Source organism: Aethalodelphis obliquidens, unplaced genomic scaffold (assembly GCF_003676395.1).
Source record: "Aethalodelphis obliquidens isolate GAN/ISIS:26980383/991018 unplaced genomic scaffold, ASM367639v1 scaffold1, whole genome shotgun sequence".
Taxonomy (NCBI): domain Eukaryota; kingdom Metazoa; phylum Chordata; class Mammalia; order Artiodactyla; family Delphinidae; genus Aethalodelphis; species Aethalodelphis obliquidens.
In genome coordinates this window covers 106,769,583-106,783,424 of record NW_020837945.1, presented here as the reverse complement: position 1 = coordinate 106,783,424, position 13,842 = coordinate 106,769,583, and the positions used below count along the sequence as shown (strand labels likewise).

Genomic DNA, 13,842 nt, shown 5'->3' with positions numbered 1-13,842 from the left:
GGTTGGGTTCTGATGTGATTCCCAGATGTCAAGATGGGAACTCTGGAATGACAGGTTGCAAAGGGTCTCACAGTTGGAAAAGGGTCTCTGCAGTCCATGTTGCTTTGCTATATATTCCAGACACACATTGACTCAAATCCCCTGTTCCACCCTGTCATCCACTTCTTTGATGTTCAATGCATGAAATTTAGAATAAAACAAAACTCTGGGGTGACTCCAAGGAGGGGAGATGTCCTGGAGTCCTTTCCTTGTGAACATAATCTTCTTATTCTATCTTCCCTTCATTCTCTCCCACATACTGTTGTTTCATTTCCTTCCCTCCACTGCTTTCCATTTACAGGTTTCCCCTGCTATCTGAGCATTCCTATGAAACCTTTCCTAAGCTGAAATGGGTATAAGGCGAAGAAGCAATTACCTTTTTTTTGTAAAAGTGAAAATCCTCTTTGGATTTCTTTCTGTTAGCAAAAACAGATACAATTGGCCCTCCATATCCCCCCTTCTGCATCCTCAGATTCAACCAACCACAGAATGAATTCTGAATTTTGATCTGCAATTGGTTGAAACTGAGGGTGTGGAACTAGCCTATACATGGGCCAACTGCACTACACCATTTTATAAAAGGGACTCGAGGATCGATGGATTGATGGCTTTTGGTATCCGAGGGGTCCTGGAATCAAGACGACTGTACTAATGTAGGTCTTCCCTCAAAGCAAAGGAGCGTAAAGTGAACTTTTGAAAAGTGAGGGATACCTGTATCCCGAAATCAGATTTAAACCTACCGAATAGGTTTTGACTGTATTTTACCTTCCATTGCCTACCCCTCACCTCCCATCTGATTCTTAAAAACAAAGAATAAACACAGTCTCATCACTACTATCACCATCACCACCAAAACAACCAAAGAACATACACCCATTTAATCAAGCCAGAGGTTAATGCTTTGTGTTAAAACTTTTCTTAAAGGTAACTTTCTCCCCCATGACTTTGATGGCTTTGGCTAGGGTGTGAAAGCTGGATCTGAGGGAACTGTGACCCCCCCAGGCCTGGGACTTAGGGCTGTGTCAGGTGCCCTTTCTCCCTTCCCTCTGCTTTCCTCTTGTGCCTTCTTCCTGGCCCCTCTTTCTCCCTACCTTTTCTCATTTCTCCTATTTACCCCCCCACCCCTGCTTTCTTTTCACAATTTCCATCCCTCAAACCTTCCATCCCTAGTTGCGGCCAAGCCTAACCTCCTACTAAGACCACCAGTGACAAACTGTCCCCAATTCTGTGGTCCCTGGCACCACAAGCATTGGCAAAGGTGTCTTCTAGTCCAAGGATCACTGACTGCTCAGCCAGCACACAGCTGCCAGGAGCCACCCTCTCTTTCCTCAGCTTCCCATGGGTCCCAGCAAGCAAATGGTTCAATGGTTAGTGGCCACCCAGCAGGCTACTTAGGGTTCATACAGTTGTGAAAGGTATAGAGCTTTTCTCCTATCTTGACACCCTCTCTTTTTTATTTTTAAAAATGTTTGAATTAATTTTTATTGGAGTACAGTTGATTTACAATGTTGTGTTAGTTTCTGCTGTACAGCAAAGTGAATCAGTTATACACATACATATATCCACTCTTTTTTAGATTCTTTTCCCATATAGGTCATTACAGAGTACTGACTAGAGTTCCCTGTGCTATACAGCAGGTTCTTATCAGTTATCTATTTTACATATAGTAGTGCGTATATGTCAATCCCAATCTCCCAGTTTTTCCCTCCCACCCCTTCCCCCTTGGTAACCATAAGAAAAATAGGGAACGCTTCACGAATTTGCACGTCATCCTTGAGTAGGGACCATACTAACCTTCTCTGTATCGTTCCAATTTTAGCATATGTGCTGCCAAAGCAAGCACCACCCTCTCTTTTTTAATCCACAATTGCTGTTATCTTTCTTTTGCGTCTCCAGAATTAATTTCAGAATCTAAATGTTTTGCATGGCTGTCCTGTTAGTCAGCCTCCGGTGGTTTATTATTTAGATAAAAACATTCATCCTGAAATACAGGTACAAGAAAAGTGCAAGTGTGCTTACCTGGTGCCTCAAATAAAAAATCACCTGATTAATTCAGTCATTTAGTGCAAAGGAGGCTCCCGTCTCCTCCATTTTTCATTCTCTCTAGGATGCTAATTGTTTTCCTTGTGATAGTCTTGTAATTTGGGCCTGAAGTCTAAAATCTGGCCTGCTGGGCTATGTGTCAGATTTGTAAATTAGACAACATCTGTTTTGAATTTAATCCATCTTTAATTTTCTTTTGAGCTCTCTTCCCTTATTCATTTCCCCTTCAATTGTAAGGATCAGACTTTGCTGGATGCTTTAGACAAAAGTGTGGACCTTTCTGCTTTGTGGGGCACGGATTAAAATTACTGAAGCTAAATGGTCACAATGAAGGCTATTCAGAGAAAAGATGTGGGGAGAGAAGCCTAGCAACCATCCTAGAGAGGATGAGCAGCTAATACAAAAGCCTGGCTGTCCACACCAGCCTTTTTGAGATTCCCACCGAATACTTACATTCGATTAGAAGGAGACTGACAGAGAGGGTTGAAACGGGTGAAGTATTTTGAATTGAGAGAGGCTGAGGTGGTGGCAATGGTGGTGGTGCTGGTGTATGTGAAGGGAGTGGTGACCTTTCATCTCTTCACATTTAATTTTTTCTTTTTTTTTTTCCCCTCAGAAAAATAATAAACGGAGGAGAAATGCATTTTCCTAATGCAGACTCATATTCTGACAGTGAGACCTCATTTTTTTCTCCTGTCTATATATCTCCTAAATTCTTCTTTTCATGTGGAAGTTGTTTATTGCTAATTAGATTGGGCCTGCTTATTAAGAATCATTTTTCCTGTCAGAATGCCTAATGTGACACCCTTGTATAACATGTTTCTCCTTTATACAAACCCTTTTTCACACATATAATCTCATGGAGAGTCAACTGGCCTCTTGAAACTTTGCCTGTGTAGAGGCAAGAAAGAATGGATAGACTGCTGGCCAGAATACGTGCCCGAGCTTTCACGTCTGATGCACACACCGGTCACCACTGGAAGAAGAAATGAGCAGGCTAGCTGAGCACAGAATGTAAGGTGGCTCCCCCGAACACCAGCTGTAGAAGCTCTAAACTGAAGTTCCCCACATCATGAAAATTGGCCAACAGTGACTTTGTGCTTGCACACAGATGACAAATCATCCCTTCATGATGCTGGCTTTGGATTTTTTGGATGCTGCCATGTGTAGGCTGCTGCTAGGCAGGTCATGGGGTCTGTGTAAATGCTGTTTTTAAATGGAGTACGTAAATAGCAGTGGTTCTCAACTGGGGGTGATTTTTGTCTCTAAGGGGACACTTAGCAGCATCTGGAGACATTTTTGGTTGTCACAGCTGAGGGGGAGGGTTGCTACTAGCATCTGGTGGGCAGAGGCTGGGGAAGCTCATAAGTACTGTAGAATGCACAGAACAGCTCCACAACCAGGAATTATCTAGCCCAAATGTCAAGAGCACCAAAATTAGAAACCCTGGTATTATAGGCATCTATACTAGACATTGAACCAGGCAGCAACAGATTTTTATATGCTCAATCAAAACTATGGTGTTGAGAGAAAAGGGCACTTGCTATCTGGCTTCCTCAGATGAATAGCTATTGTTGACTTTGATGACCATCTTGGGCATAAAATATTCTCTGTGTGGAGTGGGCCAAGAGGTCCTCCAGATGGGCTCCCCTCCTGCTACGTCTTTTCTCGGTTTTCAGCATCCTCTTCCATATGTATGTGGTCACTCAAGCTAGATATCTTTGGGTTTTCATTCACTCTCCTTCCCTTCTCCTCACCCCACCTCTCACCAATAATCGATTCTTCCTAATTCCAAGCTCTCTCCCTATAAAGATCTGTCCTGACTTCTTAGGTTCCCCACCTCTGATTTAGCCCAGGCCTCGCACACCATGGAGGGAGCCTACTGCTAAGCCCCCAGAAATAGCATCCTGGCCACTCTCTCTCTTGCCAGCCTGCAGCTCCAGCCAGATCCGTTCAGGGCTCCAGCACGTCAGCCACTTCCTCATCCACCTAGTCCTTTAGTGAAGAAATATTTATTGAGTGCCCACTATCTGCTAATTACTGTGCTAGGAGCAGCGTTCATTCCCTGGATTAAAATCTTTCCAAGCTGCCATGTTGCTTACAGGACAAACTCCTTGCTTCTCTGAGAATCTGCCTTTGACCTAACTTTTCAGTTTACTCTCCCACCCTCCACTGATGTATTCACTCCAGCCACGATGAACGAATTGCTTTTCATTAGTCTGGGTCACACACTCTTAAGCTCTTTTATCTTTGCATGTGAGGAGTGTCCTTTCTATTTGGAGTATCCTTTCAACGCTTATCTGGGGAACTTTCATTCATCCTGTGCAACTTAATCTGGTACCTACGCAGATGCCTGGCACATGGAAGCTACTCAATAAACATGGAATGAACTTAAATTTCACCTTCTTTGTGAAACACTCTTCGTTTCCCTGGCTGTATGTCTCTCATGCCTGCTATACGCACTTCCATTAACCCCATCACATGCACTGACTGTGAAACCTTTGAGGAACGGTGTTTTATGTCTTATGTTTTGTCTTATATCTCTTGGGACCTCCAGGCTCTGTGCCATGCTGGACATAAAGTGGACCCTTGTGACTAAATGTTCACTATTTTGTAAGGATGGCTTCTCGTGTTTTTGGAATGCTGTTTCAGACTGAAAATGATATGCATCATTTGTTAGCCCCAAAACTCACAAAATCTGATGCTAGTCTCAAATGTGCCCTGCCCCTTCTCCATAAATGAATACCTTCCAGTGCATAGGATCTGAAATTTGAGTCCATCTTTTATCACTTAGTTACTGTGTAACCTTGGGAAGAGATTTAATCAGTCTCTGAGCCTTTGTTTCTTCTTCTATAAAATAGGAATGATGATAATTGCCCTTCTTACCCCTTAGGATGATCATGAGAATCAAATGAGATGATGAATTTGAAAGTACTTTTTAACTTCTAAGGTCATAAAACTTTCCAAGTGCCTCCTTATTCAAAATGTAGCAAAACATAAAAAAAACCCCTCCCTCAATCTTGCATGGTCTTTATTTTTTCCCACAAACTCCTTGAAAGGACCAGATTTGTTTATTGTAGCTATCCTCTCCCTTCAACCCCAGGCATCCTGTTTTATGTCCAGCCATACCACTGGCAGCTCACTCACTACAATCATCAATAATTTTCTAATTGCTAGTATCTGTGGACACTTTTCTGTCCTTCCTTCATTTGACCTGACTCCAGTCTGCCTCTGCCTGAGATGTTCTCTGCACTGGGGCCAGAGTGAGCTTCCTGAAACATGGATTCTGATCATCTCCTAACATGTAAAAACCCACCATGAGTCCTCACAGCCTCCAGGATAAAATTCAAACTCCTTAAGAAGGTCTGTCATGTCCTGCATCATCTGGTCCCTGCCTACCACTTCATCAGTGTTACCTAATGTCGCTCTCCTTATTACACACACCTAGCCAGACAAAATGACTTCTGTTTTCCAGAAAGTGCTGTGCTCTTTCACATGCTGCCCCAAAGCCAGCCTGGTACAATCTGGTCATCTTTCAAGACTTGGTTCAAAATATCACCTCTTTTGGGAAGCATTCCCTGATCTCAGCTTCCCATTCCTCTCCATTCCATGAATAAGTAGGTATCCCCATCTCTGTGTTCCCCAAACTCCTTGACGGCATCATAATCAGCATAATCTTCCCACTATTCTCTAATTACCCACTCAATATTTACCTCCTCGCTAGACAATGAGCTCTTTGGGTAAAGGAACATGTTTTATCTCTCAATATGTCTAGCTTTTGGCAGGGTTCCTGGTATAGAGTAAGCAACTGTTAAATGCTTGTTAAATAAATAAACGAGTTCTACAAACATTATTATTTGCACTACATTCTTATTCCCTTACCGTATTTTTTACACTTTTTTTAGGATTGTTTTGGTTACATTCCGGTTTTCACAGATTTAGAAAAAATTCTGGCAAATGTCATAATTTATTCAGAAGTTCCTCTATGTTGAGATAGTGAGTTTGGCTTTCTTTGGGAACTTTTATGCTTACAAAAGAAAACATAGCCTTTTGTGCTATGTCTCAGTGGGTTCACAACAGATCCTGAGGTACCCAGGGATCCCTGCTCACCTGTCACTTCTGGCCTTGGTGGTTTCCAGTTGTCGCGTAAGGAGCTTGGCAATGGCAGTGAAGCTGTTGCTCATGCGGAAGATGTCTCTGCTCTGAGGGCCCAGGATGGAGGAGAAGGTGTCCGTGATGCTCTTAATCTCCAAGAGGAGAATATGGTGAAACGAGTGCTCCATGCTGGCCAGCTGACTCACCAGGAACGGCAAGCAGCTCCTGGCTCTCTCCTGCCAAGAACAATGGAGAACGTGTACAACTGTTGGCGGGGATGGAAACTGCTGCAGCCACTATGGAAAATAGTACGGCAGTTCCTCTGAAAATAGAACTACCCTATGATCCAGTAATCCTACTTCTGGGAATCTATCCAAAGGAAACGAAGTCATTATCTCAAAGAGCTATCTGCACTGCCATGTTCATAGAAGCATTATGTACAACAGCCAAGACATGGAAGCAACCTAAGTGTTCATTGACAGACGAATGGATAAAGACAATGTGGCATATATATATAGAATGAAAAGTTACTCAGCCAGAAAAAAGAAGGAAATCCTGCCATTTGTGATTACATGGATGAATCTGGAGGGCATTATGCTAAATGAAACAAGCCAGACAGAGAAAGACAACTACTTTATGGTATCTCTTATGTGTAGAATCTAAAAAAAAAGTCAAACCCAAGAAACAGAGGCTAGAAAAGTGGTTGCCAAGGACTAGTGGGTGGGGGGGCGGGGGGGAATAGGGAAAAGTTGGTAAAGTGTGTAAACATTCAGTTATAAGATGAATAGGGTCTGAGGATCTAATGTATAACATAGTGACCATAGTTGATAACACTGTATCATGTAATTGAAATTTGCTAAAACATACGGGATAATGGATGGGTTAATTAACTTGATAGGGGGAATCCTTTCACAATGTATATGTATATCAAATCATTTGTTGTACACTTTAAATATCTTATAATTTTACTTGTCAATTATACCTTAACAAAGCTGGGGTGGTGGTGGTGGGGAAGAACGATGAAGAATTAAGGTCTATATTTAAAAAAAAAAAAAGTCAGAGTCCCATGACCTGCAGATGACAATTCTATGGGGAGTTTACTTAGAGAGCTAGCTGAAGCTAACAATGTTTCATTCATAATGCCTCTTAATTGGCTTCTTTGAGGTTTTGATTTTTTTCCTGATTTCCAAGACAATTTTAACAAAATAAATAAAACCTTTTTCCTGTTACTCCTTTCTTAAAAATATGTAGTCTCATGAGCCTATCTTGCCAGGTCCAAATCTCTCAACTGTCATTAATGATCTGACCCCCACATTCACCCTTCCCAACTCTGGTTCCTCCTTGGGCCAAGCCTCTATGCCTATGACTCACTAACTCCATGTGGACAGGGGAGGCCTGGTCAACGGCACCCCCCATCCATCTGCCTGTCAGATGATGCCATGTACCATAATGGTATACCTCCTCTCCACAGGACATCCTCTCTCATTTGTTCACTTTAAGCATTTGTCAGCATGTTACAGATTTTATGTGCCTGGTCGAATGAGTAGATTCTATCACTCAGCTTTAATCAAGTGAACTCTCACAGTTGACTTAAATACGTTCCTTCAAAAAACTGAAGATGAAGAACAGCATGAATAACTCAGGCGTGAGTGAATAACAAGAAAATGGCTTAGCTGACTTGTCTCTTATACCTATGATAAATCCTCTCATCAGTCATATTATGAGGTGACATGATTTAATCCAACATGATTGGAAGTTAGCCAAAAAATTCAAAATTATCAAGAACGTTATTTGAAATGTAGATTTATGCCCAATATAATGATATACCATTAATAAATAAAAATAATTTAAAATATGCTTATTTTATCTTTAACTGCTCTTTTAAAATCTTATTTTTTAATGTATTTAAAAACTTTCATAATGGTAGTATAATAGACCATATGGGGGCTTCCCTGGTGGCGCAGTGGTTGAGAGTCCGCCTGCCGATGCAGGGGACACGGGTTCGTGCCCCGGTCCGGGAAGATCCCACATGCTGCGGAGCAGCTGGGCCCGTGAGCCATGGCTGCTGAGCCTGCATGTCGGGAGCCTGTGCTCCGCAACGGGAGAGGCCACAACAGTGAGAGGCCCATGTACTGCAAAAAAAAAAAAAAACAAAAAAAACAGACCATATGTATAATTATAAATAAATATATATTGGAGGCTGATGCTGAAAATCCTTTTAAGTGATAGGTGTGCAGGTGTAAATTACTCTTCTAGCTAGGAATTCCCCTGTCCCCTTTGTTCTAGCATTTGGGGCCTTCATTTCTTTCAAGATGTAACTTCTTTCTCCTCCATGAAGCCATTCCCAATGACCTCTTCTGTCTGAATTTTCACTGTATTATCAACTCTTTTAAAAAATCTTTTTAGTACTTGATTGCATTTGATCATTTGTTTACTCATGCTTTTATTGCATGCCTGTAATATGTCTGTGCTAGACACTAGATGACAAAGGTGAATGAGAAGTGGTCTCTGCCTTTAAGGGACCCACAATCCCCCCTTCCACATATAATTCCCTAACGGTTACATGTACCACTCAAGTCTCCTAAAGGGGCCACTTCTCATACATCAATCATCAGCCAGGCACAGAACTGAGCCTGTAGTGTCTACACTCGGTGTGTATGTCTTGATTCACTGATTTAAGCAAACCTTATATGCCAAGGCATGACTTTACAAATAAAGGTATGTAGTTGCAAAAGAATTCTGTACTTTAAAAGAAATATTTATTACAGAACAGATTGCAGTAGTGAACTTCCCTAGTCTTTAATACTTAACTTGTTTTTCAAAGAGTCCATGTACAATTGCACTGGAACACATCTCTTGGGGAAGGGGGTACATCTGCCATCAATCCCTTAATAACTATTTGGTAAGAACCCCTAGGGCACAGTGCTCTGTCTAGATATGTGGGACTAAGGCTAGCACTTCAGTGAGCTGGACAGCTAATTGAAGAGATATTTACTCATTGAAGGATAACAATATTAGAGGAATGAAAAATAAACACCATTGGAACAAGTTCCTTGATAGCCCATTTTATACTTTGGCTCATATAATTGTCAGGTTGCAGAAGGACACCTAAGTATTCTTGAGTCTAATATTTTTTTCAACATAGATGCTTTCATTCATGCAAGGGCTCTGTATGTGAATTCACGGTGTGCAAAGCATCACAGGGACATTTTCCCTTCCTCATTTCAAGGCAAAAGCTGGAGGTGAGGGTCCCTACCCTGCACCAGACACTGTTTTAGAAGCTAGGAACATAGCGCTGAAGAAACAAGATAATCTCTGCCATGATAATGAGGCAGACACAATAAACAAAATACATGTGTAAAATACAGAGTGTGTTGGATGGAGAAATGTACCTCAAAGGAAGATGAGGCAGATTAGGGAGACCCACAGAGGGGGGTTAATGTTAAATGGTGTAGTCAGGTCAGATTTCACAGAGAATATTACATGTGAATTCAGCAAGATTTTAGGATCTAAACCCAATAGTCTCAGTAACCACAGAAAACAGTTACAGCAAAAAGTGTCCTGATTGACAAAGGGAGGTTGGAAGAGATAAGGAAAGGGACACGGGAGATGTGGCACTTTACTATGGAGAATGCGATTTCAAATTTCAAGTAACTTCCTCAGCTTCAGCTTCAGGTTCTTCTTTAGCAGTTTTTTTAGTCAGTCCACAAACATTTCATTTGCTTACCTAAGAAGTGTCCCTACGGTTTCATTAAGAGCCCTTTTTTGAAAGCACATGTCTTCCTAAAGGTGAGGATGGCTGTGTGCGTACTTGCTGAAATCAACACAATTCTGGATGATTTTCCAGCAGCCAAATTGAGCTGAAGGAAAAATTAATCGCAGTGTGGGAACAAGAAAAGTTATAACTGCTCTGGAACTAACACATGAAGCCTAGCCAACCTCACATCGCTTGTTCTGAAAACTTGGAGCATGCCCATGTACCTCACAGGGGTAACAGATGTGATTCTGGATTAGAAAGTGTGATGTTAGGGTAAGAAGGGGTTTAGGAGATTCTGATTTCTCTCTTGGCTCCACAATATTTCATCTCTGGGGACCAGTGACTGCATTTTTCTGCTTTCAGTCATCCCACCGTGGGGACAGGGTCAGCAGCACCTGTGTGCCTTAATGGCAAGCCTGACCTCATCCCTTCTGACATAAATTGATTATTTAATGTTAAAATAATAATAGCTGACCCACAGAGAACACTTAATCTAAGTGCCAATCCTATTCTATACGATTTTTATGTATTTATTCATGCAATCCTCCCAATAATACTGTGATCACTGCCATTTTATAAGAAGGAAACTGAGGCACAGATGGAGGACTAACTCACTCAGGTCACACTGACCCCCATGTCTCTAAAGCTGTGTCTTCTCTGGCTATACTTCCATCCCTCCCGCCCCAAATCCCAAACCCACCCTTGCACATATTTTCCCACTCCTTTTTCCTGTCTCTTGTTCATCATCAGTTATAGGATCCTTTTCACTTTATTTTGATTTAGTGGTGTAAATATCATAAATACTCTGTAAATACAAAATAGATCAGCAGGTCTCAAACTTTTTGGTCTCAGGAACTTTTTACTGTCTTAAAAAGTTATACAAGACACCAAAGAGTTTTTGTTCATCTGAGTTATGTCTATTGATATTTACCAGTTATTAAGTTAAATAAAAGCAATTTCAAAAAATGTCTGGAGACATTTTTGGTTGTCACTGCTGGGGGTGTTAGGGGGGACAAGCTGGTCGTATCTACCGGGTAGAGGCTGGAGACGCTGCTAAACATCCTACAGTGCATAGGACAGCCCCCCGGAAACCAAATATCAAAATATTTGGCTCAAAATATCAACAGGGCCAACCTGAGTTAAGTGAAACTGGCTTTTTGTTTGTTTGGTTTCTTCCCTGCAAACATGTGGTGGTGAAGGAGTCGACGAGTACGTTTTGGTGCCACTGTCTTGATCTGTGCTAAGGCACTGAAAGTTTTACCCGTCATCGCTTTTGTCCTTTCAGTGCAAATGTCAACAGTGAAAAAGGTCAATGATGTGTGAGTATTAGTGTGAAAATAGCTTGGACCTCGCAGATCCCCTGAAGGGGTCTCAGGGGTCCATGGACCGCACTGAGAATTGATGAACTAGAATCAAGGGTCAGCAAACTGTTCCTGTAAAGAATCAGAGAGTAAATACTTCTGGCTTTATGGGCCATGTGGTATCTGTTATGGGAAAACAGCTACAGACAATAAGTAAATGAATAGGTGTGGCTGGATTGGGGTCACAGGCAGTGATTTGCCTTGGTCATACCATTCATTTTTTTTGTGTTATTCATTTTGTTTGTAAAATACTGCTACTATTATCTCATGAAACGCCTCTGTTATTCTTTGTTAGGATAACAGAATGTAAATCAGAAAGCGGCCAAAAATGAAAATGTGGTTGCCTGGTTATGGTGATGATTGTTTCCCTCTATTAAGCATCCACTGTGTCCCAGGTACTTGGCATCTGCTTCCTCACTTAATCCTCATGACAACCTTGCAAAATGGTAAGAGGATGAAGATACTGATAAGAGGGCCAATCACTGGACCAAGATTACACTGGTAATACGAGTCTTGGTAGCAGACACAAGAGTGAATCAAGATCTGCCTGATTTCAGTTTGAATATTTCCACTTTGGCTAGGCTGAAAAAGATGGCTTAGTGCAGCCCTGTCTGCTGCTACCTTCCTGTCTTCCACCCACAGCAGGTATCAGCAACTGATTTCAGCGTTCTCTGCTGAACTTTCCCAAGACCCTTTCTCAACACTATGCTCCTTGCGAGAGGGTCTCAACCCTGGCTGTATGTTAGAATCACCTGCGAAGCTTTTAGAACAATTCTAATGCCCAATAATTCCCCTCTCCCCCCCGCCCCCATTTCTATTTAATTTCATTGTGATGGGTGGGGTCCAGGCAGAGGAATTTTTAAAACCTCCCAAGTAATTCTAATATAGAGCCAGGGCTGAGAATCACTAGTCTATATAGAGTTCCAAATCTCTGAAAGTTTGAGAATTTGCTGATTTTAGGAAATGTGGATTTGGTCCTAAAATCCATACTTTTCTCTCTGTCTTTTATCAATTTACAAAAGAGTTAAAGAAAATAATTTATTTTGCTGCCTGAATGAAAATATTTTATTTACTGGGCATCTGTTATTCTTGCTTTTTTACTGGGCCATTTCATTGTTATTTTTTCATAATTCAACTCTTAGACGTCTCCACACACCAAAAAGACACTTGCAAGGGGCATTAGGAATGTAAATCAAATGAGCTTGTTAATGCTTTCTCAGTGAAGCTTTGCCAGGGAGAGCCCAGCCTTTACTTAGGAGCCCTCAGAAGCCTGAGTGAGGCCAGCAGTTGCTTGGTGGTGTATTTATTCCATGAGCCTCTTTCCTAATGATGGTGGGGTTACTAGCTTCAGAGCAAGAGCTGAAGGGTTAGTATGGGCCCCTCCTCCACCTCAATTACCTGGCTTCAAGAAACTCTAGAGTAGGGGAGCCAACTCTTTCTGATTGGTCCTGGGATTTTCCTGGTTTTGGCATTGAAGTTTCCAAATCCTGGGAAACTCTTCAATCGAGGGCAAATTGGGACAGTTGGGCACCCTACTCTGGAGTCTGTGAGAAGGTGGGAAATTATTTCAGCTCAGAGGACTCTGCTAGACAGCCTCACACTGCTGGTGAATGTGATGATATATCACTGTCTGTCTCTCTATGTATACGTGTATGTGTGTGTGTTGTGTGTATGCGTGTGTTTGTGCACACAGAGTCGATAATTATTATTCATAGTAGCTATGTTCTATAAAGTCATTTCAAACACTGAATTAGCAAATACTGAAGCATTGCTTCTAGAGCAAATATAGAGGTAGGTTCCTGAAAGTCTCTGGTCACACATTTTCATCAACAGATCAATACATAACCTTGTTTTATGTATGTTTCTATCTAAAGACATCTTCAGATGAATGGATAAAGAAGATGTGGTACATATATACAATGGAATATTACCCATAAAAAGGAACGAAATTGGGTCATTTATAGAGACATAGATGGGCCTAGAGACTGTCATACAAAGTGAAGTAAGTCAGAAAGAGAAAAACAAACATTGTATATTAATGCATATGTGTGGAATCTAGAAAAATGGTACAGATGAACTGGTCTGCAAGGCAGAAATAGAGACACAGATGTAGAGAACAAATCTATGGACACCAAGGGGGGAAAGCCGGGGGGGGGATGGTGGTGGGATGAATTAGGAGATTGGGATTGACATATATACACTAATATGCATAAAATAGATAACTCATAAGGACCTGCTATATAAAAAAAATAAAGTAAAATTCAAAAGAAAAAAAATAAAGATGTCTTAATTGATACAGATCGTTAATTCATTAAAATTGAACTCACAGCTAACAGCGCTATAACTCGTGCCTGAATGCAGCCTACATAACACACGAATTTTCTCCATAAGGTGCATCACAGCCTTCTCACACTTGGGAACACTAGAGAGCACTTCAGCACTAAACTTGTGGACATTTTAAGCAATGAAGTCACCAAGAAAGAGCACAAAGATTAGACTGTGGCACCAAATAGACCATGAGAAGAACAGACACTTGTTTACAGAGAG

General features: G+C 41.4%; 1 protein-coding gene and 1 non-coding gene across 2 annotated transcripts in view; both read right to left on the bottom strand.

The window, feature by feature from the left end:
* VEPH1 (ventricular zone expressed PH domain containing 1) overlaps window positions 1-13,842 on the bottom strand; it is a 209,491-nt gene that overhangs the window by 105,122 nt on the left and 90,527 nt on the right. Inside the window, exon 6 of the mRNA XM_027113273.1 lies at window positions 6,193-6,413. Within this exon, the coding sequence (XP_026969074.1) occupies window positions 6,193-6,413 (221 nt within the window). The remainder of the gene's footprint in view (window positions 1-6,192; window positions 6,414-13,842) is intronic.
* On the bottom strand, window positions 1,776-1,882 carry LOC113624093 (U6 spliceosomal RNA). Its single transcript, XR_003434211.1, has one exon. It is a non-coding gene; the product is annotated as a U6 spliceosomal RNA (small nuclear RNA).